The sequence below is a fragment of the Brassica napus genome, chromosome C5 (assembly GCF_020379485.1).
Source record: "Brassica napus cultivar Da-Ae chromosome C5, Da-Ae, whole genome shotgun sequence".
Lineage (NCBI taxonomy): Eukaryota > Viridiplantae > Streptophyta > Magnoliopsida > Brassicales > Brassicaceae > Brassica > Brassica napus.
This window is the reverse complement of record NC_063448.1, coordinates 7,572,640-7,595,776: the sequence shown is the minus strand read 5'-3', so window position 1 is coordinate 7,595,776 and position 23,137 is coordinate 7,572,640. Positions and strand designations below refer to the sequence as shown.

Sequence of the window (23,137 nt, the reverse complement as noted above, 5' to 3'; positions counted from 1 at the left end):
CGCCAGCATCCAGTTGTAAAGCTTTGACCAATAAAAGTACAGATAAACATGATGATGTGACAGAGTGCGGAGTCTGTGCATTGCCTGTACGCTGCGTCTCCACTCTATAAATAACAAACACAATCAAAGACGAACACAACACTAATAAAACATAAAAGCATACAAACAAGAACTAAACACAAAGACAAACACAGAAACACGGTTTCAACCAAAAAAAAAAAAAAAGACATAAACACAGATTTAATTAAACATGGTGGTTGCTAATGATAATGATCTCTCGTCCAAGATTCTCCCCAGAGTTCTCATCGTCTCTCGTCGAACTCTACGCAAGAGCAAGTTCGTGGACTTTGTGGGAGAGTACCATCTCGACCTCATCGTCTCAAACGGTGCAGTTCCTGTCATTGTCCCACGTGTAAGCGGGATACATTCTATGCTCCAGAGCTTCGAGCCCATCCACGGCGTCCTCCTCTGCGAAGGAGAAGACGTAGACCCATCTCTCTACGCAGACGCAGAACAACAAGGACTCTCGCAAGAGGACATAGAAGAGATCAGGACATTGCACGCGAGTGACACGGCCATCGACCGAGAGAAAGACAGCATCGAGCTGACTCTAGCCAAACTCTGCCTCGAAAGAAGCATTCCTTTCTTAGGCATTTGTCGCGGCTCTCAGATCCTCAACGTGGCCGCCGGAGGAACTCTTTACCAAGACATTGACAAAGAGATAGGAACCACGACTAAGCATATAGACTACGACAACTACGACGAGCACAGGCACGAGGCTAGAGTCGTGGAGGAGACGCCGTTGCATAAATGGTTCGACGAGATGGATCAGATAATGGTGAACTCGTATCATCACCAAGCTGTTAAGAGACTGGGGGAACGTTTTGTGCCGATGGCGTACGCTCCTGATGGTTTGATAGAAGGTTTTTACGATCCGAACCGGTACGATCCAGAGGAAGGTCGGTTCTTGGTGGGTCTCCAGTTTCATCCCGAGAGGATGAGGCTCTCGGGAGGCTCTGATGAGTTTGATTATCCGGGATGTGCAACTGCTTATCAGGAGTTTGTGAAAGCTGTGACCGCGTTTCAGAAGAAGCAACTTGAGGCAGCAGAGATTGTGATGGAGCTGAAGACGAAGAAGAAGAGGCTAGTCAAAAGCTTCTCCATGGCTGAGCTTCTAGAGGCATCAAACACGGCTCTAAGTAAGAAACAAGAGAACAGGCTGAAGCAGATGGGAGCGACGGTGAGGAACTCTTGTGTGTATATGAAAAGGAAAGAGGTGCAAGAGAGAGCAATGGACAAGTTGTCTGCAGAGCGTCTATCTGATCTGCTCTCATTTCACCGTATGATGGCTCGTCTTTGCTCTGATGCCATCAAGAGGAAGCTGCTGGAAGTTGAACCCACTGAGACATAGTCTTTTCCTCTTAACTATTAGCTTTTATTGCAAAAACATGTTTTACATATAAAAGAAAATTAGTTTTCTGTATACATCAATCACCATTTGAGCAGGGTTCACAATAAAGTTTAATGATCAAAACCCAATACATGAACAAGTTCCCTATATGTATGTATGTATGCATATATGAGTTTCCTCAGGACAGTAATTTTAAAGAGTTCCTACATCATTTCTCGTCATAATAATCCTATCATCATCGGCAGAAGAAGATGAAATCAGGATGGTTGACTTGATGTAACCTCAGCCAATTGTCCGCGGCTTGGAAAAGGGAGTTCACGAGCTGGTGGTGTCCAGATCCTTTGATGCTTGTCCATACAGAACCTCTCAACTTGTATGAGGCAAGGCCAAAGACAGGCAGAGCCGTCTTCTCAACGCTCTCCCTTGGCTGCACCTCACACATAGACTCTGTAGTAACGCCTGCACCTAAAAGAGCCAAAAGATAGATAGTGAAATGAATATTTATCCAAGTGTTAGCTATCCTCATAATGATGAACTGGTAAGCTTACCTTGAAAGGGTGTGTGAAGGGAATGATACGTCAAGAAACAAGCATCCAGATCCTTGATCGTTGGTCCTGTGGGTATTTTGTAAATTGGGTACCTACAAAAGTATAGAAATGGACTCTAAGAGACACCAGGGGGGCACCGTGGATTAAGTACAAAGAGGAATACCATGCCACAGAAAACCAGCTTGAAGGTAGTAAACCACAGCTTCTCAGCGTCTTCAGCTCAGGAAATCTAGAGGCGAGGTCAAACATCTGCAATGGTAACAATTGAATAATAGACAGCTATTTGAAATTTCATTTTCACTTTGACATTTAGAGAAGTTGCTAGACAGTAGTAGAACATCACACATGAAGAGTTGTTGAGTTTGACTCATAGCATTACTTCAGTAGATAAATATTTGATTTTACTTCAAGTGTTTGCTTTTAAAAGTTAAACTTAACTAATTACAGCAAAAAGCCTTACAGTACCTAACTTCCGTGTAGCCGCATAAAAGAATTTATTTCAAACTATGAGATGTTTAATGTTTTAGTCTAAACACACACTTAACCTCTTTCTTAATCCTTATGGTTAGTAATAACCTGTTCAATGCCTTGGTAACTTGATATTCAGAGTTAAAATCGACAAACCTTGTCGGCAAAGGGCTCACGGATGTAAGGAAGATCACGTTCAAGATACTCAAATACCAAACGACCATGAGAGCTTAAAGGCTCCCCATCATCACTAGAAGAGTCTTCCAGATGCTCCTTTCTTAACGAGAGCTGGTCCATACTAGCAGAGAGTCCTCTTTCTGACTCACTGCTGCTTCCTTCACTGCTAGAGTCCTTGAAATCGCTGTCGCTCTCCTCACCTGCCCCCCTTTAAAAAAAAAAGAGACAAGACTCAAGCTTTAGGCTGAAGCACAGGTTCAAGAAGCTTGATCATCAGCAATAGATTTGGATCAAGCTTCTTTCTTTCTACCTTGCTTGAAGAGATGAGGTTAAGGTATTAGAATCAGTATAGATTTGGATGGCGGAGAGAGAAGGAACGTAGTATTGGACGACACGATCCTTGTAGTTGCTGTTATGCAAAGAGAGAGGAACTCCAGTGCCGTAAGCACTCCACTCAGCAAACGATTCCCACACATCTCCAAGAACAAAGTAAGGAGGAGTCTGCAACTAAACAACATCACTACTGCCTCTGAACAAAACGAAAAGTTCTTGTCTTTATGAAAAAGAACAAAAAAAAAGGTATCGACTTTGACCTTGGAGTTGGAGAGATAGTGAGCAGGCACAGATGGTGTGACCGACTCCAAAAACCGCTCTACGTTACTTGTTGTCGCTTCCAATGCAGACCCTTTTTGACTGTGAATCGATCCGCCATTAGAGACGTCGTTCAGCTTAGTCAACTGAAACCCACCTCCCAGCATCTCTTCTTCAATTCACTCACACACACCCCACAAAAGGGATTCAAAACGACGACGATGTAACACTCTTCCCACCCAACTAGTCGTACAGATTGATTTAAATTGAGAGTTTTGAGGAGTTTTAAACACGATTGAATTTGAAGCAAAATGAGGAGAAAGAAAGATTTTGATTTTATAAAAAAAAAAAGTAGAGAGGGAGAGGAGAGAGTCAAATAAAAGAAGAACACACCGCTACTTTTTTTTTTTTGCATAATTCCACCATTGTAGTTATGATTAGTTACTTATTCACCCACATTTCTTTTTTTATCAGTAATACACCCCCAACGCCCAAACCACTGTGAGTGGGTATGTGAGAAAGAGTTTTTATTTTGTTTGGTTAGCAAACATTTTTCTATCATTTTCTAACAGGAAAAGAAATTATTTGAAGCTGTTCAAAATAAAAGTTACAATGTCCTAAATTGGAATTATAGGGTTGTGTTATAATTTCAAAACAAAAAAGAAAGAAGTGGAAATTTCTCATAATATAAGGGAGTATATAACAAATTCACCGATGGCCTTAGTAATAAGCTCTGTGGTGGGATCCTAGATATTGACGGACGGCAAGGGGCAAAAACACATTTAGATTGGACTTTTGAAATGCTATTTTAGCAGACTTGACAAAAAAAAAAAAGACTGGATCTAAATTATTCAATCTTTTTTAGTTAGTTCACAAAAATATACATGGACTGAAGGTGGATATAGATATATTTTTCTTTGTCTTTCATTTAACCTTTTTCAAGCAATGGGTATTCCATACATGCATAATACGTCTATGGAAATGAAGAAGTAAGAACACAGTATATACTAAAGTGGTTATCAGTTATTAATACTCACAAAAAAACAGAGAATATTAAAATATGTCAGACGAATGCTACTTCGCTTGATATCAGAAAATGAATTCATGCACGTGGACCTTGTAGTTACAATTCCATTTTTCTTTTCTTTTATTATTATTATTAGAGGTAGAGGATGTGCACATGATCGGTACATTTTAGTGTCATTTTTCTCTTCCCGTATGAACAAAAAAAAATTGATATTGGAGGGGGGGGGGAATATCCGTATTTGATAAATTTTTAATGTGTGAGATGGTGTTGACTTGTGGTTGGAATCACTGTCGATTTTTCGAAGATCATGCTGACTCAGCCGTTACACAGCCAGTACAAGTACTTTATCCACTTTCAATCGGCCCCCAACCAATTCATTCATCTTTCTAATGGGTTTTAATTATAATGGGCTTAAATTGTAATGGGCCTAGTAATCCCATTATGAAAGTAGTCGGAGAACAAACAAGTATCGATCGACGCCGGTCAAAGCTCAACGGAAGCGAGGGAAGCTCAGTTTCTCTTAGATCTTCCCCTCTGTAACGCTTCATGTCTCCTTCGTTAATCAAGTGAAACTTCCAGACAAAGGAAAAAGGAAGTTAAATTTGAAAATAAAAATGTCTGTGTTGACACACCTGCTAATGCTCGTGGGTTTGGTGAGCCTTGAAGCTACGGCGTCGTTTTCCCCGGGATCGCGTTCGATTCTCCGGGACATCGGCAATGCCATCGCCGATGATCGGAAAGATAACGCCATTGAATTGAACGCTACCAACTTTGAATCAGTCTTCCGAGACACACCCGCCAAATACGCGGTTTTGGAGTTCTTCGCTCACTGGTCTGTCCTCCTGATCTTCTGTCTGAACAAAGTTTCCATCTTTTTTTTTTTATTATTGGTTTCTACTGAAAGAACTAAACTTTAATACTTGAATGTATGAATTGTGAAAAGGCTTGGTTTGTGCCGTGACTGACATTGATCATTGTTCTGTCTGTGGCTAAATTGATGATGGATTCTTCAAGGTGTCCTGCATGTAGAAACTACAAGGTACAGACAATGTCCCTCTCTTTCGTTATTCAATGTCTTTGTCTTGTCAACTTGTGTTTGTATTCAAAATGCCGTTTTGGGAACTGTGTGACTTTGCTTGCTTGCAGCCGCATTATGAAAAAGTGGCAAGGCTCTTCAATGGACCAGACGCTGTACATCCTGGCCTCGTTTTAATGGCCCGAGTTGATTGCGCAGTAAAGGTACTTACTTGGGGATTGAATACTGAATGGTGGGCTGTGTAAATGCAATTTATTCTAATTGGTTTGGTTGTGATTTTTTGTGGCAGCGCAGATGAATGTGAAGCTCTGTGACAAGTTCTCCATTACTCATTATCCTGTGCTCTTGTGGGGCCCTCCCAGAAAGTTCGTTGGTGGCAGCTGGGGTCCTAAGCAAGATAAAAGTGAGATCATCCTAATGGATGATTGGCGCACTTCTGATCTTTTGCTGAGCTGGATTAACAAGCAGATAGGCAGGTAAGCATGCATTGATAGCTTTTTTATTTTATTTTTACACTGAAGTCATATCTATTGTGCTTTAATTCAGCAATTTCACTCTATGTTATTGTCGGCTAATTTGAAAATCCATTCTGTTCGGTAACATAGCACTCAAATCTGTTTTGTGTCCAATGCTGTGCAGTTCTTATGGCTTGGATGATCAGAAATTTGGAAATGAGCATCTCCTACCTAATATGTCTGACCACGAACAGGTCTCTTAGAATTTTGTTCTGCCCCCACTTTTGCTTATAATGGTATTCTAAGAGACTGAACAGAGCTGGTTGTTGATTTATCAACAGATTTCTCAGGCTTTATATGACATTGAGGAGGCAACTGAAGAAGCTTTTGATATCATTTTGTCACATAAGGTAGACCAAGTCCTTTTTTTTTATTTTGTTGTATGCAAGTATAATCCCTTTTAAGCCCACCTTGCTGATGAGTTAGTGAATGATGACCACAGGCAATCAAGTCATCTGAAACCACCACTTCGTTTATCAGGTTCCTCCAGCTTTTAGTGCCACATCATCCTTCAAAAAGGTAAAAACATCATCTTCTATATTTCACATTCACATGCCTAATCTACTAATATGAAATCTCCATAGGTGTCGCAAGGGAAGTGCTGAAATTCTCTTGAATTTTGATGAGTTGTGTCCGTTAGGCGAATGCTCTTATGGCCATGATTCTGCAGTGGAAAACAATACACTACGAAGCTTCCATATATGTGGAAAGGATCTTCCGCGTGGATATTACGTGAGTGAGCGTAACAACTTTGCTTTTTTAATGTTTTCCCTTAAACGCAGAGATATCTAATTCTCCCGTTTTATATTTGCATCGCCAGATGTTTTGCCGTGGCAGCAAGAACGAAACTAGAGGATTCAGGTAGTGTTTTTGCAAACAGGGTCTTTAGATTCAAGCGAGAGTAATTAAACTCTTTTCAAAATGGTATGACTGCAGCTGCGGATTATGGATCATGATGCATTCACTTTCCGTGAGGATCGAAGATGGAGAAAGCCAGTTTGCATTCACAGCCATTTGCGATTTCATCAACAACTTCTTCATGTGTGATGAATGCCGCCAGCATTTTCACGACATGTGCTTAAGGTCAAAACTAAAAAGAGATCCTCCGGGTGTTGGCTTATTGCATCCTCTCTCAACTAAGAGCTCAATGTGTTTTTTTTTTTTTTTTCATTTTGACAGCGTGAAAACTCCGTTTAAAAAGTCACGTGACATCGTCTTGTGGCTGTGGAGCGCTCACAACAAGGTCAACGAGAGGCTCAAGAAAGACGAGGCCTCTCTCGGAACAGGAGACCCCAAGTTCCCGAAGATGATATGGCCACCGAAGCAGCTTTGCCCGTCGTGTTACCTTTCGAGCACCGACTGGGATCACGATGAAGTCTACAAGTTCTTGAAGAAGTACTACGGAGAGAAACTTGTGTCATCTCACAAGAAAAACGGTGACGGTGGGAGCAAGGAGGAGGTGGTTGTTGCAGCAGCTGCAGATGAAATGGCGGTTCCCACCAACGCTCTAGTTGTGCCGGTGGGAGCTGCGCTGGCGATAGCGCTTGCGAGCTGCGCGTTTGGGGCGCTTGCGTGCTACTGGAGGACGCAGCAAAAGAACCGGAAGTATTACCATAATCCGCATTATCTAAAGAGATATAACAGTAACTTTATGGTTATGAACACGTTCAGTAACAATGAAAGCGAGAGGGAAAAGGAGAGATAATAATTTAACAGAGGAAGTAGCTCATATGTTTTTGACAATGGAGAGGAATTAGCTGGAACTGAAGCTGAGCTTTGCTTTTTGTCGTAACTTACAGACAGATACAAAGACATTTGAGGTTGAGATGCCAAAGTCGCCTGCCTCAGTTCTCTTTTTCTCTTCTCTTACAGATTGTATAGATTCTTCTCTTCGATTTTGGAATATATACATTTAGACCCCTTTTTTTGATATCTATATATGTCAAAACAGAATAGCTCCTTTTTAAAATTCTGTTTTGATGGCCATCTTCTTCTGTAGTTTATATATCAACGGCCTTTTAGTCTGTGCAGACAAACAGCTAGTATATCAAGCTGCATAACTGATTTTGAATGTTTTTTTTAAGGAGTTTGTTGGTACAATGCCAAAACAACGTCCTAGTCCAAACTCTAAACCAACATCGTCAAATTCCTTCTCTACAGTAGAACTCTAGTCCTCTCTCATGAACACACTTTGTTGATGATCTTAACACCAAGCTTACCTGCAAGGATCACAATGGAAGCATGCCCAGAAAACCATGTTCCACAACCCTGGAAGCCTCAGAATGGCACCACTCTGCTGTCTCCAAATACACATCTACAGGACCGCACCCCTGAGATTTTGGGGGCCCATTTGATAAAAAGTTTCCATAGTTTGGGACCTGAAATTTTACTTTTTACAAATTTATGGGTCTATATAATTTTTTTCCAAAAATTTTGGGGGCTTGAAGATCAAAATAATTTCTCCATTTTCATGTCCATGAGGAAGACTTCTCTGCCATCCAGTGGCCGGATTCATTAAAAGATGTACATCAAGTTTTCAAGATCATATATGCATGCAAGATTGTGGTAGCTATATATGTGTGACTTTAACATTGCCTTTTTTATGGGAACAGGTTGATAAGCCTTGTAAAAAAAACCAGTGACGTGGTCGATGACTCAAACGCCAAAGTGAGGAGAGAAGCATCTATGAATGGATAGAGGAACACATAGAATTTAACATAGTCAAATATGAAACAGAGATATTTCGTTGAAGTTGTTCGTTTGGAAACATATTCTTGGCTTATTTGCATTTAATGGATACTTAATATAATATTCAAAATCAATCGGCAGTGGGCCCAAGCCAAGTATTTGCCATTTTTAGCATACTATAGTACTTGGTAGGTGTGGGCATATTAACCGAAACCCGAACCCGAACCCGAACCGAACCGAAAAACCCGAACCGAAACCCGAACCGAAGTTAAAAAAACCCGAACGGGTTTAGGATTCAATAAGTCCGGATACCCGTACCCGAACGGTTATATCCGATAACCAAAGCACAACCCGAAAACACCCGAACTAATATACCGTGACCTATACACATATATACTTTCTAATTCATTGCTGCCTAAATCCTAGAGAATCTGTTAAGCTTCCCGAAATTGCCTCATCGAAAATCAATCTTAGATACACTAGATTTTCAAACTGGAATCCAAAAGTCTATTCTCATCAGCTTCGTCTCCTTCATTGACGTCGTCAACGAGAAGGAAGAAATCAAAGGTTTTTTCTTTTTCAATCCTATATCAAAATTATTTAACTTTGTTAAAGTTATATCTATTTCTATTTGATTATGTAGTGGTAGTTGTCAAGTCTTGTTGTATTGACAGAGAAAAAGACAAACTTAGTTGATTATGTTATGTCTTTGATTTTCTTATTGTACGGGAAGTACACGTTAGTTGATTTGTTGTCGTATGATACTTGTTTTAGACAGAGACAAAGGTATGCACTTGATAGTATCAAGTTGATACAAAGTTAGTTGATTAGTTTATTGTTCAATATTTATGTTACTTATTTTTTTTAATTGTTGTCGTACGACTTGTATCCATAATGCATTCAACTTGATTATGTTAGTTACAGAGACAAAGTTATACTTTTGTTAGTTGAGACCGAGAAAACGTATTGAACTCACTTTGATTTGGTTTTGTTCGTAGATGTCATCATCATCACTTTTTCAAGGCACTGCAAACAGAGAAGCAGATGTTGTAGAAGAAGAGTTTCAAACTCTAGAGTTTGATCAAAGAGGCAAACGAAAACAACCACCTGGAGAGAGTCAGGAACAGAGTAAAACAGCACGCGTACTAGCCCCAAAATCCGACGTATGGTCTCATTTCAAAAGAGTTGAAGAAAACCGTGACAAATGCATGTGCAACTATTGTCAGAAGACCTACACTTGTCCAACAAAATCTGTAACCACAAATTTGCGTAATCATCTTAATTGTTGCAAGCAATTCAGAGCATGGCAAGATGGTCAAGATCCTACAAAAAGGCAGCAAGTTATTAGTAAGGAAGGTTCTTTGAAGCCTGCAAAAATTTCAGAGGATGTGTTCATAGAAGCAACAAATGAAATGCTCGTAATTGGACAGCTGCCACTCTCCTTTGTTGATAGTGTAGCTTTTAAACACTTCTGCGATAAGGTAATTTTAATAATGTATTTTTTAAATATTTAAACACTCATTATCTAAATCTATGCTAATATATATGTCCTTTTATGTGTAGACTAACCTCCCTGATCCTCATTCAAGACGTACAGCTACTAGAAAGATAGTAGAGATGTATGTTAAGAGAAAGGCTGCTCTTAAGAAATTGTTTCGTGCTAACAAACAAAGAATTTCCATCACAACAGACATATGGGTCTCTCAAGTAACAAGTAAATACTAGCCTTTGGATCATTTTTTAAATTATGTTTAAGATCTTCTTTTTGATATAACTAATCTTTCATTTTGTTTCTTACTTCGCGCAGGGGCTAGCTATATGGTGATAACAGCTCACTACATAGATGCATATTGGCGGTTGAACAAACTGATCATTGGGTTCAAATATGTAACCGATCACAAAGGTAAAACTATTGCATCTGTTCTCTTAGAATGCCTAGCTGAGTGGGGAATAGAAAAGGTGTTCTCTATCACTGTGGACAATGCAACTGCGAACAGCAATGCTTTGATGCTTTTTGAAAGTAGTTTCTCTCAGATATCTGATGAATCATTAGTTATGAAAGGGGAATTTCTGCATGTGAGATGTGCTGGTCACATTATCAATATGATTGTTAAGGATGGCTTGTCTGACGTAGATGATAGTGTGACTGCAATCCGCAATGCAATCTCATATGTAAGATCTGGAACAAATAGGCAGAGAGCATTTGAACTTAAGGTAGATTCTGGTAGGATGAAAAGAGGAAGTTTGCCACTTGATGTTGTGACTAGGTGGAACTCAACTTACTTGATGTTGCAAAGAGCACTTATTTACAAGACTGCATTTGATAAGATGGGTTTTGAGGACAAACCGTACAACGATCATTTCATGGAGTTAGACAAGGGGAAAAAAAGACTCGGACCTCCTGTAAGTGAAGATTGGTGTGCTGTTGGAAGGTTAGAGAGGTTTCTTATTATCTTTTATAACTCAACCTTAGTAGTCTCAGCATCTACCACCCTTAGTGCCCACAAGTGCTATGGTGAGATAGTGAACATAGCATCAAATTTGAAGTTGCTTTGTAATAAGTACGATACTGAGTTGAAAGTTAAGGCTGAGGATATGCTGATGAAGTTTGATAAGTATTGGGATGGGTTGAAGAACATTAACAAGATTTTAGTGGTGGCAAGCGTCTTTGATCCTAGCAGAAAGATGAAGTTTGCAAAGTTGTGCTTTGAGGATCTTTACGGGGAAGACAGTATGGAGTCCAAAGAGTTAAATGATTCAGTTCTTAGTATTCTAACTGATTTGTTCAAGGAGTATAGTGAAAGAAATGGCAAACAAGCTGAAGCAAATGTGCAATCATCTCAGTCTACTCAGTCTACTCAGTCTACTCAGTCTTCACAATCTCAAGAACAGCCAACAGTAGACTTGCTTGATGATGAACTCGGCTACCACAGGATTGAGAAAAAGTACAGCACACTGCTAAAGGAGAGTGGAGTGAGAGACATCAACGAGTTGGAAGCTTACCTAAAGGCTGATGTTGAGAATCCAGATGCAATGCTAGGAACTGACTATGATGTTCTCTCTTGGTGGAAAGTTAACTCTGGAAAGTACCCTATTCTATCACAGATAGCTCGTGATCTTTTTGCTATGCAAGTCTCCTCGGTTGCATCTGAAAGTGCATTCAGCACAAGTGGGAGGTTAATAGACCCACACAGGAGTTGTTTAACTCACTATATGGTTGAAGTTCTCATGTGTACAGAACAGTGGATGAAACAAGACATCAGACTTGAATCAAAGGTACTCACCAATGCTCAGATACTTGGAGATGTTGAGTACGAAGAAAAGATGGAGAGAGGTTTGTAAAATTCTTGTATATTGCTATGATTTTTTTTTTATGTTTGCTAACGCTAACTTTTGCATTACTTGAACAGAGTATGAACATCTATCACAGCCACAAGACTAAAGGACTAAGCTAATATGAATTTGGTTCAAGGTAAGAGCTAAAACATGTTATAAATTTTATACGTGTGTTGCATTTCTTTTGCTTGTTTACTCTACTAATATTTAAAATTGTCTCTTTTTGGTGTCACAGATGGCTTTCAAGTTTCTTAAGTTTGCATGGTGTTTTTGATTCATGTTTTCGGGTGAAGACTCAAAACTCTATGCTTTTTGTTTAAGTTTGGTTGATGTTTTGGATTTGGTTTGTTATTGCACAATATATTACTCTGTTTCGGCTAGGATGTTTGGTTTTGGTTTGGAACTTTGTTATTTAACAATCGATTTAAGTTTTAGGCTTTTGAATGTTTTTTGAAAAAATCAGGTCTTATATAATTTGGGTGTTTCAATTATACCCGAAAATAACCGAACCCGATCCATAATAATCCAAAACCGACCTGAATTCCTAAATAACCCGAACGGGTTCTACACCTCTCCACCCGAAAACCTGAAAATCCGAATCACCCGACCCGAACCCGAACGGGTACCCGAACGCCCAGGCCTAGTACTTGGCTTGGCTTGTTCGAATAATAAAAATTTGAATTTGTATTTGGTTTGTTAAAAACGAATATTTACACTTTCAAGTACTTGTTAAAAAATAGTATACTTACAAGTTACTTGTCTCATGTTACTACTTGTTATTTATAAACTGCTTATAAGTTATTTAATAATTATTTTTAAGTTATTTATTTTATTTTAGCTACTTAAACTTTACACATGAATTTAAAAAACACTTAGTTATAATTATAAGCTAAACAATTTTTTCTTATAAAGACTATTTTCATACTTTTGATATGTTCTAAATCGATATAGGATAACATTAAAAATAACTAGAAAATGTTTTTCATCCACATCCAATATATAAAATAAAAAACTCTAATTTTTTTCTATATTAAGTTTTAATTTATTACTTGTATAAACGAGTTATTCTATTACAATTTTTAAAAATATTGTTCAAACGTAAAAACGAGTAACAAGCCACGGATAACAAGCCAACAACACCAAATAGTTGTTTTATTTTAGTATTTGATACTCGTGTACTTGCGAGTAATTAAAATAAATGACTTGATACACGATTTGATCAAGACTAGTACTCGGTTTTAAGAGCCAAGTATGAACCAAGTAACGAGCATAAGCCGAGTAACGAGTAATTGTGCCCACCTCTAAAATCAATTGGTAACTCTCTTGAAACACTAGTCTCCGTATTGTCTATGATCTCATATATATATCACTCTTTGATCTTTCTCTCTTTTATATATCTTACTACTCTGTTTCTCCAAACCATATCAAAATAGGATTCTTGTTATCTTAGGAACCGATACAATAAACTACAAGAAAATATCAACACATTAACGCACTATACACGATCATCCTACGTGAATGGAACTCATAAGCCAAAGAACAATGTCAAAGATGCGAAACGCAAAGAAAGCAGTTGAGACGGGAACGCTGAAAAAGATGAGAAGCAACGTTCCAAACGCAACGCTGGGACGAGAGTTCATGAGGAAAGTTTGGAGAATACACAGAGCGTCACAGATAGTAGCATCGTAGCTGCAGTAGAAATGCTTCTCCCACTGCATCCAGTGGGAAGGAGGTTCGTAGTTTCGTTCAACCATCTTAATCTCATGGATCCGTTTCCTAAGGACCACCATGTTCTCGTCCACCGCTCGTCCTCCTTGGTAGTAGTAGTCGCAACACACGGTGGTTTGTTTTCTCCTCTTAGTTATGGTGGCGATTCTGTGTGACGTCGTCAAAGGGTGGAACCTGAATGGCGACGACGAGATCAGTGTGCCTTCCATTTCTTTTTTTTTTTGTTCTTGTTGCTCAGGAGACAAGTTGACGGATTGAGTAACATTATTTATAAGGGAAGTTTTCGAATAATTTTTTTTGTTTTGATATAAAACGGACAAAGATTACTTTGGCTTTAAGAAATAAAAATGATTTTACGCGTTGCCTAATCGTAGTATTGAGAGGACCACATTCCTCATGTTCCTGCCAGTTTCACTTATCGATTTCATCAGGTACACGTCTTTTACAAATTGGAGGACACGGTCGGACATTCAAGATTAGCTATGCATACAACTAAACAGATTAAGTTCAGATGAAGCTAAAAAAGATGATGGGTATTAATTTGGAAATATATCAGTTCATAATTGTATCAACCAATAATTATATATGACCATTGACCTCTATGTATTTTTGACGTACGAGATAGTGCCTCCTATGATTAATTAATCATAGATTTATCTCATTTTTTTAAGGTAGCAGCAGCCATTGATTTAAGAAATAATGGATCCAGAAATAATAGAGAAAGGGTGATGAACGGAGTTATTGTTGGAACCTTTAGGTTTAGGTTCACCAACCAATAGAATTTCATTATTTCAAATCGATATCTTTTAAAAAAGGAAACAAAATATTTTCAAATTATATTATGTTTTTAATATAAAAAAGTAAAAAAAAAATAGCAGTTACAGAAAAAAAATTAAAAAAAATATTTTTAACGCCGTCAGCAAAACACTAAATCCTAAACCCTAAATCCTAAACCCTAAACCCTTGAGTAAACCTAAACCTTTGGGTAAACCCTAAACCCTTGGGTAAACTCTAAACCCTTGGGTAAATTCTAAACGCTTGGATAAATCCTAAACTCTAAATAAAAACAAACCTTAAAACTCTAAACCCTAAATCCTAAATCCTAAACCCTAAACCCTTGAGTGTTTTAGTGTTTAGTGATTTTGATTTAGAGTTTAAGATTTATCCTAGAGTTTATGATTTATCCTAGAGTTTAGGGTTTAGGGTTTAGGATTTAGGGTTTAGGGATTAGGATTTAGGGTTTAATGTTTTGCTAACGACGTTAAAAATATTTTTTTTTGTAATTATTACTATTTTTTTTTTTTTTTTACTTTTTAATTTTTAAAAAATAATATAATTTGACAATATTTTGTTTACTTTTTAAAAAAATATCGAATATGAAATAACACAATCTTATTGGTCGGTGAATTTATCGATTTTATCCTAGGGGTGAAACCAGAATAAGTCTGATGAACGTATTACTAGGTCAATCAAACAGTGGTTACATATTTTTTTTCTAATAAAACTGAATGGGCTTTATAGTTAACTCCAAACTCAATTTGAGGTAAGCCCAGCCAGCTTCAGTGACAGCGACTATCGTCAGCCCTAACTGGCTATAGCACTATAAAAGCTACAAGTTTCACAAATTGAGCCAGAGCCGCCTTTTGGATTCCAATCTTAAGCTGAGACTAAAGAGCTTCAGTTTATGTTGGTCTTTTTCTCTGTCGGAGTTGCTTTTCACAATCTTTTGTTGGTTTTTTTGTTTGCTTGAATGGTTTTTGCCGCAAAAAATGAATCGGGGAATGAAGCAAATTAAAAAGGGGAGAGATATATATGATCAATAGCTCTGAAATACTCGTAGGTTTTCTACGGGGTGCCCTTACTTCTTTTTCCCTAAAACGATAAAATGGCTTCATAGTACGGGTTTCTATGTGCTCTCTTTGTGTTGAGTAATTTCTACTCTTCACTTTGAGTCTCTTATCACAATCCCGCCTCCAATCGCCATAACATGCTTTTTTTTCTTATAATCAATCAAATTAAGTTCTTAGTATTACTTACTTATTATTTTTTTCAGCCACCGTTTGGTTTGTTAATATTAAATCTCGATGAAGTTTCATATAACAGGCAAATGATTAGCCCCGGAGAAATACTATATCCAAGAAAGTAAATACTTTAAGAACATAATGATCAATTGCACGTACAATGAAAAATTACAAGAACAACTAGAATCAGACTCTTATTCAGTGTTACACAACTCAACTAGTACAGTAGATTTTTCACTCAATTTCCAGAATCAAATCTATTGGACTTGGACTCTAAAACGCTTGACGTTAATGTCTGATGTACGTCCTCAGCACCGAACAAACCTTTACCCAGAACCCAAGCTTCAATCATATCCCTTGAGTTAACAGCTTTGTCTGTCGGAACGAAATGCCCAGCTCCTGAAACCGCCACGTGTGATAAATTTCCCCACCTCTGTACGTAGCCCGCGACATCACCGTTACCATCCTTCCACACCCGCCTCTCCGCCGTCAAAAACATCTCCAACCCGGACCAGTTCATATTCTTCATCCACTCCTCAGTCGAAACGACGCCGTCTCTTAGATCTAACATACCTTGATACAACAACACGTTGGTCCTCTCCACCGCGTACTCCACCATGAACTTCACGCTCTTCATCACGTCTCCTCGTAAAGCCTCTTCCACTTCATCGCTGCATTCCTCAAAACGCATCGTTTCGCTCACTCCCAAAACCCGTTTTGCCTCCCTCTGGTTCATGAGATCCACCACCAGGTCCGTCCTGTACGGTATCATCCGTGCGGTGTTGTAAAGCGTCGCGAGTCCTGTCATGTTGCCTAGTAGCGTCAATAGTTCGAGTCTAGCATCTGCTGCTTCGCGCCATTTCCGAGCCTTCACGAGAGATATTGATATCTCTTGAGCTTTCTCGAGCGCTTCTCTCTGTTTCGCGTTGACCAGACCCGAGTAATAGACGTTGACCGCATGGGTCCGGATTTGGGTTACCGGGTCGGTTAGCCCATTTCCTATGGCAAGGCCTTTTAGATTAACCTTCCCATTGGGCTTTTCTTTGAGGATATAGTAACCAATAGCTGGAACATACTTCCCGGCGTAGCTCTCGCCGGTTATGTAAACCGGTCGGTGTTCAAAACCTGGGTTCTGCTCGGTGAATTCCACGAGAGCTGCGTACAGCTGCTCTGCCACCTGTCTCTGATTACTTGGTATGTCTTGTTTTGAAGCGGCGATGCTGAATCCGACACCGATGGGGTTATCCAAGAAAAGTAAGCCGAAGAGGCGGTTCCAAGCGCCGGGGTTGGGTTCTAGCTCTGTGGCGCGTGAAACTACTCGCCAAGGGCCAAGCTCGTAGAAGTTGCCAATCATGGAAGAGCAGCCTGGCCCACCTTGGAGCCAAACGAGGAGTGGAGTGTCGGTGAGAGTTGTGGTTGGCTTTTGGGCTTCGTAGTAGGCATAGAACATGGAGGAGCCTGGGGCGGGTTTAACCGGGAGGTAACCGGATTTAGTGGGTAGAGCTTCATCGGGAAACAGTGGCGGTGGTGGAGACTCGATGGAGACGGCGAGGAGGAGAGTGGAGAGCAAGAAGAAGACTGTTGTAGGGACGTGCTTCATTATCGCCACTAGCTCGTGGCTTTACATAACGATAGCTTTGTATTATTTGACTGCAATGCTTACTTTTGTGTTTTGTCTTGTAACCGATGTAACGTAGCTGCCAGCATTTTTATTATTATTTATATCAACACGTGGTCACTAACCTAAATTGCATAAACATGAATATTTTCATTTGTCATCTTGAAAATATTACATGAGTTATAAATCATATCGTGGATGTCCATAACCGTCACATACCTAGAGAGGGAGAGAGACGGCCACGCCCTAGAGAGAGAGAGCCGGTGACTGGAGAGAGAGAGAAACCCTAGTTTCCTTTTTCCTTATTAGTTTATGATTTATACTATTTCCATATTTGTATTTTATTTCTCTAGTCCTTCCATTATTTTATGACGGTGTAATTTCTTATATATAAATGACTCCTTATGTTTATGAATAAGATATAAACATACAGATTATATTCTCTTGTTTTACAACACGTTATCAGCACGATTACGCTCTAAACCCTAAGCTAAAGTCCGAACCCTAAAACCCTAATCTCATCCCGGCGATAAACCCTAAACCCGACGACGAACCCTAATCTGATCGAGAACCTAAAACCCCATACTCAAGGCGTTCCCGATCTCAGCACGCGACCTCAGTCTGTTCCTCAGCTCGCGACTTCAGCCTGTTCGCGAGACACGATCTCAGCCTGCTCGACGCGACCCGATATCGTTCGATAGCCAGCACGTTCACGACCCGATAGCTGCTTGCTCCCGTTCACGACTCGTCTCAGCTTCAATCTGTTCGTGACAGACAGCAACCCGTTCGCGACCCGACAACAACGATCAGCTCGCGTTCTTCTCTATTCGGTGGTCCATTCAACCCGACTTGAGGTTTAGGTAAACTAAAACCTAAGAACCAAACCCTAAGGCAACAGATCCAATCCCTAATAACCTAAATTGAATCTTATTGTTTGATTAAAATCGAAACCCCAATTCCCTAAAGCCTAGCCGCATGCATACCATGCAACCCTAATAGAAATTTGATTTGATTGTTTACTTGATTGAATGTTTTGAATCTGATTATCATCACATAGAACCGATTGCTAGGATTGATTAATCTCATACTTGAATTTGGTTGATTGAATTGATGAACTAATTGAATGTTATCTTGCGATAGAAATCGCCTAAGTTGATTAGTTCTCATCTTGTTTAAAACTTGAAACCGACCGGCTTGTTCATATTGAAACCATAATTGCATTAATCTCATTGAATATGATCGTTAGGTTGATCGTAACTAAACCCCTTGATGCATTGCTTGATTGTTTTATTGAGGTTTCATGATCACTTAGAATCGTTCTTGCTAAAGATGAATAACCGATTGCATTAAGATCATATAGAAACCGATTGCTAAGATTGTTCATACTCTTGGCCGTGCGGCTTGTCTTGCATTATGCATGTTCGGATTGTTTGGCCGTGCGGCTTGTTAGCATATCATGCATGCATAATCGTATGAACTAAATGCATCATATCCGTTTGGTCGTGTGACCAATTTGCATTATATATTTGATTGTCTTGTATACATTATCAGAACATTATAAATCTTAGGAATGAAATATATAATTTCAGATGTCGAAAATCAACAACTTGGATTTTGCTGCCCTAAATCTCTCTGGAGATAATTACTTGCAATGGACACTTGATGCTAAGATCATCCTAAAATCCAAGGGACTCGGTGAATGTATCACCGAAGGCAATAATGCAAGTGAGAAAGATAGATATGGAGCTATATTAATTATACATCATCATCTTATTGAGAGTCTCAAAGATCAGTATTTGACTATTGAGAATCCTCTAGACCTTTGGACAGAGTTGAAAACGAGATATGATCACCAGAGAACGGTGTTATTACCAAAGGCTATGTATGATTGGAGGAATCTCAGAATCCAGGACTTCAAGTCCGTGGACGAGTATAACTCGGCCTTGTTTAAGATAGTTTCTAAATTGAAACTGTGTGGTGAGGATATAACGGATAAGGATATGCTTGAGAAAACCTTTTCCACCTTCCACACAAGCAATGTGTCGTTACAACAACAGTACCGAGAGAAGGGCTTCACAACTTATGCTAATCTGATCTCTTGTCTCTTGCTCGCTAAGCAGAACAATGAACTGTTGATGAGAAACAGTGAATTGAGACCTCCTGGAACAAACCCGTTACCTGAGGCACATGCGGCCGTAGAGTATAAGAAAGAGTCGAACCATGTCCAGAGTGATAGCCAACACGGCCGTGGTCGTGGAAAATGGCATGGACGTGGTGGTCTAGGCCGAAACTCGTTTGGTCGAGGCCGAGGCAACTCATATGGTCGTGGCCAAGGAAACTCTTATGAAGGTTGTGGTCATGGCCGAGGCCGTGGTACATCATTTAAACCACAAAACTCGACCAAATTCGTGTGCCATAGATGTGGTATGGATAATCATTGGGATAAGACATGTAGTACTCCTAAACATCTCGTTGACCTCTACCAAGAGAGATTGAAAGGGAAGAATTACCAAGAGAGATTGAAAGGGAAGAATCATGAAGCTCATATGACTTATCAAGATGGTGAAGATGATTTCAATCATGAACAAGACGATCTCATGGAGTATGAAACGTCTGATTGTTTAAAAGAATGAAGTTGAATTCGACATATATGTTTTTGTGTTCTTTGCTTTGGGTTTTCTATGTTTTGATTGCTTTGAACGTATTTTATTAATGAATGAAAGTTTTTGATATAAAAATATCTAAAGTCTCATAGAGGGCTACAGCCAGGCTAATATCATGTTGCCTAAGGGTACGCACCCAGCTCTAAGAGAAGCCTATTGAGCTTTAAAGACATTTGAATGAATGACTTTCATATTGAAACTAAGGGCGAAGAAAACAAAGAGTTCCTTCAGATCATAGAGATCGGCCAAGGCTATAAGAAAGTCCTAGAGTCTATACATGCGCTCTCTACTGACCTTTTACTATGCTAAGGTCAGAATGATAGAGACCAATGCTGGTGAGTTCACATCCCAAGCGTTTAATGATTACTGTATGTCCATGGGGGTAAGTGTGGAACACTCCGTGGCACATGTACATACACAGAACGGCTTGGCCGAATCATTCATAAAACGAATTCAGCTAATAGCTAGACCATTGCTTATGAGGTCTAAGCTTCCGGCCACAGCTTGGGGACACGCGGTCTTGCAAGCGGCTGAACTGATTCGTATAAGACCGTCTAGTGAACATAGATATTCCCCATTACAATTGCTTACGGGTCATGAGCCAAACATATCTCATCTTAAAACATTTGGCTGTGCCGTCTATGTGCCAATTGCACCACCACAGAGAACAAAGATGGGACCTCAAAGGAGGATGAAGATATATGTTGGATATGATTCTCCCACGATTATAAAATACCTTGAGCCAAGTACGGATGATTTATTTAAGGCCATGTATGCGGATTGTCACTTTGATGAATCCGAACATCCAACATTAGGGGGAGATAGCAGTAAAATGGTAAAAGAAATTACATGAAATCAAACATCCTTATCTTGGCAAGATCCTCGGACTCAAGAGTGTGATTTAGATGTCCAAAAGATTATACATTTACAAAAGCTAGCTAATCAATTGCCAGATTCCTTTGCTGACCCGAAAAGAGTGGCTAAGTCATATATACCAGCTGCTAATGCACAAATAAGAATTGATGTTCAAGAGGGACACAATCAAGTTGCTACAGAGTCTAGACAATGTTTAAAACGTGGTAGACCAATAAGTTCCAAAGATAAAAACCCCCGGAAAACTAAGAAAGGTGCAGAGATTGAAACCGAGGTTGTTAAAACCCTAGACACGACCGTGGCCGTTCCTAAATCCCGAGACTTTGCCGCGGCCGATCCCAAAACCCTAATAGCAATCGCGGCCGATCATGAATGCTTAGATTCGGCCAGCCCTGATGTATCTAATACTGATTCTTGGGATGCCAAGATTCAAGGTACTGAAGGTCCTGATAATAATGAGATCTCAATAAACTATGTCTTGTCTGGGATACAATGGAAAAGAAAGAATGTCGACATTGATGATATATTTGAATGCAATGTAGCACTTGAAATCATGGATGATAATGAGGATCATGAACCCACGTCTATTTATGAGTGCACTCAACGATCAGATTGGATCAAATGGAAAGAAGCTATAAACGTAGTGTTAAACTCTTTAAAGAAGAGAGATGTCTTTGGACCAATAGTCCGGACATCTTATGATGTTAAACCAGTCGGCCATAAGTGGGTCTTTGTGAGAAAGAGAAACAAACATGGTAATGTCGTTAGATATAAAGCACAGCTTGTTGCACAAGGATTCTCACAAAGACCAGGAATAGATTATGAGGAGACATACTCCCCTGTGGTGGATGCTACTACTTTTCGATTCCTAATAAGTCTGGCTATAAGAGAAAAATTAGACTTGCGATTAATGGATGTTGTAACTGCATAATTATATGGGCCACTGGATAATGAGATTTATATGAAAGTACCAGAGAGTATAGAGTTGAAAAACAGATCGAGTACTCGAGAAAAACACTGTATAAAGTTGAATAAATCACTTTATGGATGGAAACAATCAGGCCGAATGTGGTACAATAGACTAAGTGAGTACTTAGTGAAAGAGAGATATAAGAATGATCCGATCAGCCCTTGTATCTTTATAAATAAATTCGGCCAGGGCTTTGTAATCATAGCAGTGTATGTTGATGATTTGAATATCCTAGGAACCTCTGGAGAGATTTCTCAAACAGTTGAATATCTTAAGAAAGAATTCGAGATGAAAGATCTAGGAAAAACGAAATTCGGTTTGGGATTACAGCTTGAGTACATAAGAGATGGAATCCTTGTGCATCAAATGGCATATGCACAAAAAATACTCAAGAGATTTAACATGACTGAGTCTCACCCCTTATCTAGCCCCATGGTCGTGAGGTCGCTCGGCCTGGACACTGATCCATTCCGTCCTAAGATGGACGATGAAGATGTCCTTGGTCCCGAAGTGACATATCTCAGTGCCATAGGAGCTTTGATGTATCTGGCTAGTCACACACGACCAGATATATGTTTTGCCGTGAATATATTGTCTAGATTTAGCTCTTGTCCAACCTAAAGGCACTAGGACGGGATTAAACATATTCTTCGTTACCTGCAAGAAACGAAAGACTTGGGTTTATTTTATACTAACCATAACAAAGAAAGATTAGTTGGCTTTGCTGATGCAGGTTATCTCTCGAATCCTCGCAATGCTCGATCACAGACCGGCTACGTCTTTACTCATGGTGGTACGGCCATCTCATGGTGTTCCATGAAGCAGACAATCACGACCACTTCATCAAACCATTCGGAAATCTTGGCTATTCACGAGGCCAGCCGCGACTCTGTGTGGTTACGGTCCATGACCAACCATATCCGAGTTGATTGTGAGATGACCGAATAGAGCTGGAAATTTTAATCATTGCCCGCGGGCCCCGCTCCGTTTGACCCGCCGCGGGGCGGGTGCGGGTCGAACCATTTGAAATTTTTAAATCGCGGGTGCGGGTGCGGGTCGAGATTATTTTGAGCGGGGCGGGTGCGGGTCAGCCGAATTTGAATCGCGGGTACCCGCCAACCCGCAAATTAAAAAAAAAAAAAACGTTTTTGAAAAAAAAAACATTTTTTCGTAAAATATATAAAAAACAATAAATATCTGTATAATTTTAATTATAAATATATTTTTTTAATAGTATTTTTTTAAAATAACTATTATATAAATAAAAAATAATTATTTTTAATTAAAATAATTATTATATAGTTAGAAAATAATCATTTTTAATTAAAATGACTATTTTTAATATAATTAATATTACCCGCGGGTTTGGCGGGTTACCCGCGGATTTTGGCGGGGCGGGTGCGGATATAAAAGTTTTTGTTTGCGGGTTATGCGGGTCGAGTTTTTGAATCGAAAAAATGATTCGAT

The 23,137-nt window shown here is 39.4% G+C and overlaps 5 protein-coding genes across 6 annotated transcripts; 2 read left to right on the top strand and 3 right to left on the bottom strand.

Moving 5' to 3' along the window:
• The first annotated feature begins 55 nt into the window (after positions 1-55).
• On the top strand, positions 56-1,558 carry LOC106377063 (putative glutamine amidotransferase GAT1_2.1). Its single transcript, XM_013817217.3, has one exon. It carries the CDS (start codon positions 251-253, stop codon positions 1,409-1,411), a length of 1,161 nt encoding a protein of 386 aa, XP_013672671.2. The 5' UTR covers positions 56-250; the 3' UTR covers positions 1,412-1,558.
• Positions 1,461-3,548, bottom strand: BNAC05G11350D. Of its 2 annotated transcripts, none has more exons than XM_013881545.3 (6): positions 3,198-3,548; positions 2,915-3,105; positions 2,584-2,812; positions 2,123-2,208; positions 1,960-2,051; positions 1,461-1,876 (listed from the first exon to the last, which is right to left on the bottom strand). In XM_013881545.3, the coding sequence occupies exons 1-6, from the start codon at positions 3,360-3,362 to the stop codon at positions 1,647-1,649; spliced, it is 993 nt and encodes a 330-aa protein (XP_013736999.1). In that variant the 5' UTR covers positions 3,363-3,548; the 3' UTR covers positions 1,461-1,646. The 2 variants fall into 2 exon arrangements, with proteins under 2 accessions (XP_013736999.1, XP_048614062.1); XM_048758105.1 differs by having other exon boundaries at positions 1,461-1,870; positions 3,198-3,514.
• Positions 3,549-4,805: 1,257 nt separating this feature from the next.
• On the top strand, positions 4,806-7,693 carry LOC106377061 (sulfhydryl oxidase 1). The gene is made up of 11 exons (XM_013817216.3): positions 4,806-5,054; positions 5,237-5,261; positions 5,369-5,461; positions 5,553-5,734; positions 5,898-5,967; positions 6,055-6,123; positions 6,216-6,292; positions 6,358-6,505; positions 6,594-6,634; positions 6,710-6,856; positions 6,953-7,693. The coding sequence occupies exons 1-11, from the start codon at positions 4,837-4,839 to the stop codon at positions 7,476-7,478; spliced, it is 1,596 nt and encodes a 531-aa protein (XP_013672670.2). The 5' UTR covers positions 4,806-4,836; the 3' UTR covers positions 7,479-7,693.
• Positions 7,694-13,219: 5,526 nt separating this feature from the next.
• On the bottom strand, positions 13,220-13,830 carry BNAC05G11320D. The gene has a single exon (XM_013881543.3). It carries the CDS (start codon positions 13,732-13,734, stop codon positions 13,303-13,305), a length of 432 nt encoding a protein of 143 aa, XP_013736997.2. The 5' UTR covers positions 13,735-13,830; the 3' UTR covers positions 13,220-13,302.
• A 1,842-nt stretch (positions 13,831-15,672) lies between these two features.
• LOC106439974 (serine carboxypeptidase-like 50) lies at positions 15,673-17,286 on the bottom strand. Its single transcript, XM_048758103.1, has one exon. The coding sequence runs from the start codon at positions 17,144-17,146 to the stop codon at positions 15,785-15,787; it is 1,362 nt and encodes a 453-aa protein (XP_048614060.1). The 5' UTR covers positions 17,147-17,286; the 3' UTR covers positions 15,673-15,784.
• Between the last annotated feature and the right edge of the window lie 5,851 nt (positions 17,287-23,137).